The following is an 11,749-nucleotide window of genomic DNA, read 5'->3' as shown; positions in this document are numbered from 1 at the left end:
TGTGTGTGTGTGTGTGTGTGTGTGTGTGTGTGTGTGTGTGTGTGTGTGTGTATAGGTGTAAAAAGGTTGAATGTAGATTCGTCCTTTAATTTGGAGGTTTCCATAAAGGATTTCTAATGTTGATTCTTCATATTTTGCTGGTAGTTTACAGGCGTAAATTTGCGTATATGAAAATAATACTTATATATGATGTGTGGTAAATTTATGGAAAGAAATCCCATAAAGCTCATCAATTTTGTCAAAAATATAGAAGACAAGTTGTTAAAATATATAAGAGAATTTTAATTCATCTAGACGATCGTTTCGTATATAAAAAAATGCAAATTCATGATTGAATTGAATTAGATTAAATTAATTAAATAAATAAATTATTTATTTATATATATCAATGTACTCTTTAGTGTAGGAAGTATGCATACATACATACATACATACATACATACATACTCACTTGCATTGCAAAATAAGAGTTGTAAAGGATATTAAAATATTTTTTACAGTGTAAACATTATCTGATATAGCACTGAATACGCTGGTAGAGTGGATAGATATGTTTCTTATATCAAATTCTGATTGGTTGGGTGGGCTATTTTTTGCGAACTTCAATAGCTTTGTATGACAGATGTGACGGGATATTTGCTACTTAGATAATCACAATTGACGAACTACGACCAGTTGGGTGACACGAAGGGATGAAATGCCAGAGAGTTTAGAAGATGATGATGGTATTGTGCAAGTCGGGGATATGTGGTAAGTTGCTTTGATGAAGTGGTAGCTGGATGACTCGATAGATGCAGGAATGGTAATAGTTTGGTAAACATTGGATTTAAATGTGAGAAAGGAATTAAGGATGTTTTGTGAGTGTGTACTGGTCGAATATGCAAGTATATGCTGTGGCTTTTGTTACGTGCTAATGAAGGAACCTCTACACAGTTGTTTCTGCTGCGAGAAATAACTGCTAAATGCTCTTGAAGTCGCAGCCTACTTATTATTGCAGAAAGTTCAGAATGGCAAATGAGTCGGCTTCTGTAATAACAGTGTCGTTGTGAGGTTAACGATTAGATCAAGGGAGGTTGTGAATATTGAAGTCACTGACGATCATGACTTTAGAAGCGATAATGTAAGATGTCTTTGATGCTAAAGAGAGACAGAGCGAGAGAGTGGAGAGGAAATGAATAGTTAATGGTAGTTGGAACAGATCAGAGAGTTGTAGGAACAATCGGAAACCTTTGTGTCAGAGTAACTGCAAGTCTTTTTCCCTTATATCGAGCTGAGAGATACATAAATGGAGCATAGATGTTACCTAGATGTCAGAGATCGGATATACATAAAAGGTTTTATGTGTCAGGGAAGAGGTAATAACTTGCGTGTTAGTAAGTGATAATGCGCAGAGTCGGTATCGGATCCTTTTTATGTTTTTATGTTAAATTGCATACATTACAATTTAATTCACCTCATTTTCGCATTAACCACACAGCTAATCGCCTTAGTTATGCCTTAGAATAAATAAGGAACTGCTTACCACTACATTCAAAAAGTTTCATATATTTTTCTTCCATCTTGCACTTGGCTTTGTCATTACATCTGCCTTCTTCTCTATAATATCTAGGAAGAGATTTAAAAAAATATTGTTGAATCGATATAATGCGCAGTAAAACTTAGTTGACAATATTCACAATGTTTTCCTCGTGCTCCTGCAAATAACCCTTTGTCTGTCCTGTGTATTACAAGTGATACACAAAACATATTTCCCTGGAGTCCATGCATCCATATAATATACACCTTCCCATTTTTTTGAAACACCACAGTAACTTTGGACTAATGAAGGGAAAGTTTTATACTACTCAGAACATAAGAAACAAGGGCCAACTAAAAGTCTAAAAAGAAGCGTGGACATTTAGGAGAAAATTTTAAAAAATTTTTGTTAGATGCATCAATGGATATAAACAAACAAACAGATGGAGAAAATTTTTATGGCAATATTTCCTTAGATATGGCCCACTTGGTTTCAAATTGCTCCGAGTACTTGACTGCTATTTATTTCACATCAACGCCTGAAAGAAAACAGCAAATTCAAGCTTGATGCTATTCCAATTCTGGATTAAACAAAATGATTAAATATCGAAAGGTATTTTGTTAGTCCTTCCACCGATGCTTAAATCAATTCCCCATGACGATATTGATGATGATGATGATGATGATGATGATGATGATGATGATGATGAGGATGATGATGACGACGACGACGATATGAAGTACAAAGCTACTGACTGAAAAATTTTACATAGCTGCATGAAAGTATCACTGCACAGCTGAATGAATGCCTGCAGCATGGTCCGTCCCTACCTGGATGACAAGTAGACGAACGTTGTTATGACTCAAGGATCCCTTGAAAGGGAACTTGGCATCGAATTTTCGACCTATAACCTGTTTACCGCTAATGTGAAAGTTTATAACTGGTGTTTTGGTAGAAAAGCTATATACTCATCATAGAAAGTAACAATCTACTTCCATCAGAGCAGAATGGATGCAGGAAACGAAGTAGAGCAAAATAAATTGAAGATTAGAAATTGGAGACGCAGATTGACGGGACAGAATGTAGCATGGTTAGATTACAAAAACAGCATAAGACACGGTACCACTCAGTTGGATAAGTAAAAAAATTAGCTTGTTTAGAGTAGTAGAAAATATGGTGAAAATGGTTAATGGAAATATAAAGCATTAGAATACTGAATTGATTGGAGAAAAACAAAGGCTTGCTAAGGTGAACATCATAGGCAGAATATTTCAAGGGGAAAGCTTATCTCCATTACTATACCGCTCAAAATAGCTTACGATTTGGGAAAAGTATATGGTCAGATAAATCATTTCCTTTTTATGGGTGATTTAATGATTTATGCGAAAAATGAGAAACAGCTTGAAAGTCTTGTACTTACTGTTCGCATTTTCTCAAATCATCTAGGTTTGGAATTTGGAATCGAAAAATGCGCTAAGTTGAAGAAACGAAGAAGATTTGAAGGAAGCCAGGTAAATGATATGCTAAATGGGCAAGCAAAGAAACCGGTTGAGAAAGGACAGTGCTACAAGTATTTGGGTAAATGAAACAAATTACCATCAGTGAGAATACAAGGAAAGTGAGAAAATTGTAACAGTCAAAGGTGAATTAAAAAAATGTGCCCCTAATCAGATATTGAGTTGGAATTGGAGAATGGACCAAAAACGACATACAGAAGGAGTCCACCATCCTAAAGATATCAACCGAATGTACACGAACAGGCCAGGGTGAAAGAGGTTTAAATGCTGTGGAAGAGTGTGTACAGTCGGAAAGAAAAAGCCAACTAGAATATTTACAGAGCACAGAGAAATTACTAAAAGCAGTGAATAAGGAGCCAGTGATCAAGTGTGGAATAGGAGAAAAGGAGAATAATGAAATTCAAAGAGAGCATGTTAGACAGATTGAAGAGATCCCTCTGCAAGATCAATTTTGGAGAACTGCTGAGGATGTATGTGAAACAAAATTGTGGGCTTGGTTAAAAAAAAGGGGCAATTAGAAAAGACAGAGAGGGCCTAATTGAAGCAGTCCAGGATCAAGCGATTAAATCAAACAACATATGGGAAAATGAATATGGAGAGAATGTGTCAAAAAAGTATAGAGTCTATGGAGTTTGGAACGTGACAGTGGCACACATTGTTGCAAAATGTCTCAAGTTGGCACAGCAAGAGTATAAGAAATGGAGGGATGACCAAGTTGTAACAATTTTACACAGGAAACTTTACCAGAACTAGGGATTTGAAGCAATAAAACATGGTAAAATCGTCGAGTCGAAAGAGAGCAGGAGTCGGAGAAATATAAGATTTTGTGGTACTTTCCTACTTAAATGAACAAGAAGCTAAAAAAATAATAGACCAGATATAACAAAAATAGACAAGGAAATGTGAAGTTGCTTACTAATTGATTCATCATGTCTGTTTGATACCAGGATTATAAATAAAGGGGAAGAAAAACAGAAAATTCAATCCTTTAAACTTTGAAATAGGAAGAATTTAGAGTATGAAAACTGTAAAGGTTGTGCTTATAATAAAAAAGGAAAGTGAGTGGCCGCTACCTAAATTCTTGTAGGGCAGGCAATTCATTCTTCCGTTTAATAGTAGTTTGTTTCCACAAGTAAATTTTTGCAATTTGTTTTGTTATTGTACATCAGAAATTTCCCATAGAGTCAAAATATTTTGTGTTTAGTTTGTTATAAATTTCTTGTGTTGTGTTTAGAATTTGTTTGCGTATATGTTATTTGTTGATGTGCTGTAGTCATTGTGTTTAATGTTTGTGTTGATTATGTTGTCCATTACTTTTTTGTTACCTGTATTTATAGCTGTGTACTTTATGCCTTTTATTGCGGTGTTTCTGTTGTTGATTCGGATGTAGATTGTAGATTGATTTGAGATCCTGTTAATTGTGGTTCTGCAGTGTTGTTGGTGGTGGTTGTGGTGGAGTTTTTGTTGGTGTTGTAATGTGGAGTATTTTCCTGCCTTAAAATCACCATTTTTTGAGGGCAGATTTAGTTTGTCCTTTTCCTCTTTCTTTCCATTCATATGGAAACAGTTTTCTTTTCTTTTCTTTTTTCTTTTTCAACACCCTCAGTGAAGACCATATCTGAGAAACGTGATATTTTGTTGGAGTATGCAGATTTTGTTGCTGATATTGACGATGTTGTTCCTCTTCCCGCTGCTGTTGTTCTTCTCATGAGATTATCGATGATATTTTTGTGGTTGCTTCTGTTGTTGATATTGTGGCTGACATTGTTTTTGTTCTTGCTTTTGCGTTTGCTGATTTTAATGTTGTGGTTGTTGTTGTTGTTAATGGTGTTAGTAGTAGTGGTGGTGTTCCTATTGTTGACATTGTTGCTGTTTTTGTTCTTGATGGAACTACTGCAATGGTAATGGCATTGGCTGTAGTGGCGAATGCTTTGCTTCTCCCCTCTTTTGCTATCGGTAGAAAATTCTTAGATGGCTTATTTGACCAAGTAGGTAACACCTTGTCTTTCTGCTTTCAATCACCACGAAAAGGTGCAAGTCACCTGATAGACTGATTAAGTTTAAGATGAGCTATTTACTTTCATGATCAGTTTGGACCGATAATTCCATCCCTTGACCAGGTCAAATTTGCTTTTGCAGCCAGTGAGATTAAAATATGTTCATAACCAGCAGATATTTATTTCTGGTGACAGATAGACCGCCTTTATTTTTAATGTTCTCCAGCCGACAATAAGTTGGTCACTCATTAGGAGTGTTACAGAGTTCCTCCTGTTCTCTTCGCTGGTCGCAAATCTCAACTCATTCGTGCCGAAAATTTCCCTCGAAATGTTGGTGACCCGAATTCGTTTAAGATATTTTTTAATTTGGTTTCTGACCTTCAGAACAATGAACAATACACCTAGAAATAATTCTTTCTGCATCCCTCGGATCTTTTGTTGGATGCTAGAGAATACTGTCTTAGCAACACTGGTTTGGAAATATTAGGTATGTTTCAGCTCTTGCAACAGTAGAGAAATTAACCTTCTTTACATTCGCCACATGTTAGCGACACCGTTAACATCTTTTTTGCTAGTCATTTCCTCCCTCAGTTTATAGAAATGTGTTCAGAACAGATTCTTCGATTGAATCATTCTTACCAATCTCAACCACCGTTCAAAGAAGTTTGCTGGAAGGCAGCACTTCTCTTTCCACCCTTCTTTCCACCCTCACTTCTCTTTACAAGTGGATCTTAAGAAGTTGATGATGACTTGGTTAAAGAGTAAGAAATCTATTTCAGCCCTTTCATTCTAGCTCATCATTCATCTCTTGCTCACCAGACAGATAAACACTGAATGTACTTTTCGGTCAAAGGAAGACGCGGGACGATCCTCACAAGGAAACTCCTACATGCAACAACAGGTATTCAACATAAACTCGCAAGTCAGCAGTGTTTGGGTATTGCACAAGTGCATACACAACAGTTGTTTTTGGTGCTTCTACTCTTAATACTGTTCTTGGTACTGCTTCTGTTTGTGTTGTTGTTGTTGATGCTGCTGTTTTTGTTGTTGATATATTTGTTGTAATGGAATTATCTTTCTGTTTTTTGCAGTGAGCTGAATGCTTTTACATTGTCTACATGGCTACACATGTGGCATCACACCTTCCATCCTGAACTGCTATGAAAACCTACAAGCCAGTTGAGAGGTTGATCCAGCTTTCATAGTCGGTCTGAATTATTAATTCCATTTCTGTGCTTGTCCAATTTTTTATTTCCAGTCAGTGGACTTGCTTGTTTTATTTTCTATGTAATATAATACGGCAGCAACAAGTAAGGAGGTGTCTACTTACACAAGACACACCGATTTAGGTATGTTGGGATCATCGCTTTTTAAAGTAGTGGTAGAATTCTCTTTAACGTATTCTTTACTTGGGGACCCTGCCTCAATTGTGCCGAAGCACCTTCCTCGAACTAAATGGATTTTCATACCCAAGGCCAGTTATGGAGCAATTTTCCTTTTTCTTCCGTTTTAAATATGTAATTTTACCAATAAATTCTGAAACTATTCCCAAAGGGCGCGAAAATTTCAGAAAGATAGCTAGTTGGCTGATTAACGAGACGGTGCAACAAAAATACTAATAACATCATCATCATCATCATCATCGTTTAACGTCCGCTTTCCATGCTAGCATGGGTTGGACGATTTGACTGAGGACTGGTGAAACCGTCAAATCATCCAACCCGTTCTTTAAAACTACAAACATGGGCAATAGCTCGAGAGCTTTGTGACGGGAGGTCTTTCCCATACTGTACACCAACAACTCTGGGGTGATGGAAAGGAAAGTTTACCTCAACATGATTTGAAATAAAAACCTAAAGATTCAGAAAAGTAATGCAAAGCATTTTATTTGGATGCTCTAATGATTCTGCCAAGCCTCTGTCCAAGAAAAGATAAACATCTATGAAATTTGTGGGATGATATGCTATTTCTTACTATATACTTTAAATTAACTTGTTTGGTATTTCAGATGATTTGGTTAAAATACTAGCAAGTAAAGTTTCTTCTCCTTCCATTTCTTTTCACAAATACAGAAACTTGAAAGAATAAGAAACAAACATTTCCTTGTATATTTTCTTGTATATTTCTATGAATATTAAGTGAGAACAGACAGATTGCCGCCGCCAAGTAGGATTGCTCTAGACGCACTGAATGCACTTAAAGTTTTCTACAACACCACATTAGTTTATATGATCCATACTTCGTAAATATTAAGATATAACATTATATTAAAAGTAGTATAAATAAAACAAGATATGCCAATCCTTTTCTGAATGCTTCTTTTTTAAAAGTTATATTCGTTATGCTGAACGTCATTTGAAAAATATATATGAAAGAAACGTTTCTATATTTACCCGCATAGTTCTTCCCTTGTACTGTTAAGTAGCCGTTTTAAAGTAGCCGCACATTCATTGAGTACATTACCATTGCAACTGGTACCTGCAAGACCAAAAAGCATTAGATGGAGTGAACAAAACCAATAACAACAAGGCTATTTTAACATTTTTCAGCTGTTCAGTTGTTGAATATTTGTCAATAATCAGTAATCAGCATTTAAATCTGTACTTGTGTATGTGCGTGCGCGCACGCGTGTGTCTATCTGTTTGTCTGTCTGTCTGCGCTCGTACGCGCGCCAGTCATGTAAAAGGTGCTGTTTTAGTTGCCGACAATCCAACCATGAAACAGGTAATACAGAGATTCGTAGACATTTTGCTGGACTTAAAACAAAACCTGTCAAAAGACGGAGGAGCTTATTGCGAGTGAACGGCCATCCACACAAGTGGTGCCTCCTAAAAACATCCTGCACGGGGACTAGCAAACTGTACAACTGGTCCAAGACCATATCCACGAAAACTTTGTTGAAAGACACGCTGTGATTTCAACGAATTGAAGTCGAACTGGAGTCAATGTCCTCAGATGACGTGTCATGGAGATATAAGTTAGAAGTTTGAAAGAGTAAATGTTTAGTCTAGCTTCGTAAAAACACTTAGAAACGTATATATAAAGTATTGGGTTGGAACAAATATTCGTGCCGTATCTCATTTGATGAACTTTAAGCATACGATTTAGTTTTTCACATGAAAAGAAGCATATGACATATATTACCTGAAAGGTGACATTTCAGCACGTTTTTCAATACGATTACTGTGTGGATAGTTTATTTGTAAAGTTTTTACGTTAAAAGTGAAAATAGGGGTAAATCAGATACATTTTCCTCATTTGGTGATCTTTTATTTCCAGCAAGTAAAAGAAAACGCTGCACAAACAGCAAAATCAATATGTGCAGTTTATGGAAATGGCATCATAGCTGGAGAACTCTTCGTAAGTCGTTTGTTAAGTTTAGCAGTGAAAACTTTGCTCTGGAGAACAGTGAGCGTTCCGGTAAGCTTTCAATCGTTGATGATGACCTACTCGAAACATTAATCAAAAGTAATCCAAGTCACACAACATCACTGGGGTACTCCACATATGATTCTGAGCGTTATAAGGCATTTTATTAAAAACACTTGGATTCGTGAATTCTTATGATATTCGGGTGCTTCATAATTTAGCAGAAATAATTTAATGGACAGCATCTCCATCTACGATCATCTGCTCAAACCCATTAAAAATGATTGACAAGAGATTGTTTAGAACAACATGTAGTGAAAAAGGTCCTGAAAAGAATCACCCAAATCACTCAAAAATTCGTCACAATCCGAAGACGGTAAGGCTTTTTTTTTTCTTGTAGGATTGGAAGGGCATTGTGTATTGTGAACTCATTCCGCAAAATCAGAGGTTGAATCCAGACATTTATTATTCCAAGTTAGACCGATTAGATATACAATCGATGAAAAATATCTAGAATTGGCCAATCGGAAGGGTGGACAACGTTAGACCTCTTGTATCCTCATAGAGACAGCAAATTGGTACAGCTTAGTTGTGATGTCCTACTACACCCGCCATACTAAGCTGACCATGTACCTTCAGATTACAACTTATTTCGGTTCCTACGAAATCCTGTTCATGGGGAGAAATCCAATTGCTTGGAGGTTTGCAAAACCCACTTAGATTTGTCCATGACCAGGACAGATGTCAAGTTCTGGGTGGGGGGAATCATAAAACTACCTCAAAGATAGAGAATGGTACAGGAATGGTAGATGACATATCGGGTTTAATAAAGACGTGCACAAATATCGAAATAATCTCTTTGAAATTTTTAATTAATAACCGGTATAAACTTATGTTCCAAGCTAATATATATATACTTGCAAAACTAGGTTCTCCAAAAGCATACAATGAAGTTCTTTTTGTATCTTTCAGCAATGTTCGAGATCTTCATAATAATTTCCCATTGTCCAATCTTTTCTTCATGCAAACTCTCATGTTCTTTCACTCTGTGAGACAAATCTAAATGATTCTGTATGTAACACCAAACTTAACGTTGATGGCTCTTTACCACTGCTCCGTTGTGATTCTGATACTCATCTCCATGGGTTGGCTGCCTATGCACGAACGGATTTTACTAATAGTCAGAGTGCCTCTTGAATATGTGAACGAATCTTATATGTGCTTCCTTGTTTCTCTCCTTCAAGCAACTTGCTACCTATTTTTCTTATATAGATCGCCTTCCTTCGACTCGCGTCCAGTTATCGAAGCTTTATTTGATGGTATAGACAAGATTTGATGATTTCAATGCTCTCCATCGAACTGATAGGCCTGAAGTTTCCTATAACTACTTTCTGCTTCATCATCTCACACAGATTATTAACTTTCCAACCAGATCTCCTGACAGTGGTACTGGCACGTCTCTGCTTGACTACTTTGTGACTTCTGTCCTAGAAGGTTGACAGGCAACTTCTTTCCCTCCTTTTGGTCCATCGGATCAAGCAGTAGTCACTCTCAATATCGAATCTGTTGCTGTTGCTGGTGTAGATAAACCTTATAATCGTAAGACATTCAAGTTTACAAAGGACGATTGAAATGGCTTTAGTTCCTTTTTCAAGATTTTCTTTGAACTCTGTCAGAGGGCTATTGCTGATGCTAAATCATCTCATGCCCACAAGGCTTGTGAATCCTTTGCCTCACAAAGGCTTGGAAATCTCGACTTTTGGAAAATCTACAATAGTGTTATCAAACTTGGTAGGTCTTCTCTGCACCCCCACACCCAACTCCCACCCACACACATGTTTTGATAGTGTCAAGTGTTCTAGGTCATCCGCAGAAAAAGTTGACTTTTAGTCACTTGTTTGTTGATGTTCCTTTGAACTCTGCCTTTGGGGAAGCTAGCTTTGATACTACAGCTGAATACACAGAGTGGGTACAGACTGATATTGACACTATTATTCTTGTCACAATTTTCGGGAAACGCCTCAATCTCCGCCTTGGTTCAACAAACAGTGTACATCTATTGTTTCTTATCGGAACCATTTTATCGATACTTTCAGCGCAATCAGTTTAAAGATTCTTGGTTCGCCTTTCGAATAGTCAGCAATGTCCGTAAAAGAGCTAATGCTGATGCTAAATCATCTCATCAATGGAGGATTTGCAAATCTTTTGCCTCACAGAGGCTTGGAAGTCGCGACTTTTTGAAAATCTACAGTAGTGTGCCTCCACTTTTTGATAGTGTCAGGTATTCTAGGTCCTCCGCAAAAAAGCTGACCTGTTTGATCACTTGTTTGCTGATAACTCTATATTTGATGATTCGGATGCATCTCTTCCTTCTCATACAGAACATTTTTTTTATTCTGCAGTCATTACTTCGAAGTTAGTTGCTAAGTTAATCTCTAAGCTTGACCAGTCTAAAGTATATGGTCCTGACGTCGTTCCTGGGGTTGCTTTGAAATGGTGTGCTCCTGTGGTGTTTTCTTTGCTATCTGAGTTGTTTAATATTTGTTTTGCTAAATCTTGTTTTCTGTCATGCTGAAACATCTAATGTCATCTCTATTTTTAAGAATGTTGGTGAGCCTTCTATTCAAAACAAATATCGTCCTGTTAATCTCCTCTCGGTTGTCAGGGGTATCACACAGTGATACAGTCAAACCAATTGAGGAAAGGCCTAATTTGAAATCGGTTGGTCTTTCTTTCTCACCTGTTGTTTCCTGGAGTTTTTATATACAGTAAATTGGTAGGTCGGCTTCCTGTAAAGTTCTGCCGTTATATAGGTCAAAGAACTACCACACAACCAAGGCCATTTTGTATCTTTACAAGCTCACAATTCATCCTGGTATGAAATATTGTTATCATATTTGGGAAGATGCACCATCTTTTCACTTGGATCTCCTTGACCAGGTTAGAAGGAAGTCTCTACTTTGATTGGTTCCTCTCTTGCTTCAATTTTGCAACCCTTCTACATCGACGTGACGACACCAGGAAGTGCTCTGATGAACTTTTTTTCTTACTTCTAGATCCTTTTTGTGCCATCTCGCCTCAGTCGGAATTCACAGAGTCTTCATCCAAACGTTGTTGTGCTTCCATAACTAAGGACGTATTTTAACGGCCGTAGCTTTCTTCCCCGAGCTACCAGATCTACCAACTCAAGCCTAAAGTAAATTCATTACTTTCATCTTAATTTCTCTTTGTTCATAGTCACTTACTCTAAGTGGTTTCATGCCTTGTTTGGGACATTCTAATTTTAAAACACACACACGCATATGTATGTATATATATATATATATATATATATATATATATATATATAT

General features: G+C 36.8%; 1 protein-coding gene across 1 annotated transcript in view; it reads right to left on the bottom strand.

Moving 5' to 3' along the window:
• The window catches only part of LOC128248134 (uncharacterized), a 38,893-nt gene that overhangs the window by 3,792 nt on the left and 23,352 nt on the right, over positions 1–11,749 (bottom strand). The window contains exons 6-7 of the mRNA XM_052968718.1: positions 7,424–7,508; positions 1,523–1,605 (exon numbers count right to left, since the gene is read on the bottom strand). Of these exons, the coding sequence (XP_052824678.1) occupies positions 1,523–1,605; positions 7,424–7,508 (168 nt within the window). The remainder of the gene's footprint in view (positions 1–1,522; positions 1,606–7,423; positions 7,509–11,749) is intronic.

Source organism: Octopus bimaculoides, chromosome 6 (genome assembly GCF_001194135.2).
Source record: "Octopus bimaculoides isolate UCB-OBI-ISO-001 chromosome 6, ASM119413v2, whole genome shotgun sequence".
In the NCBI taxonomy this organism is placed as follows: Eukaryota; Metazoa; Mollusca; class Cephalopoda; order Octopoda; family Octopodidae; genus Octopus; species Octopus bimaculoides.
The sequence above is the reverse complement of the archived record's forward strand: the minus strand, read 5'-3'. Positions and strand labels throughout refer to the sequence as shown.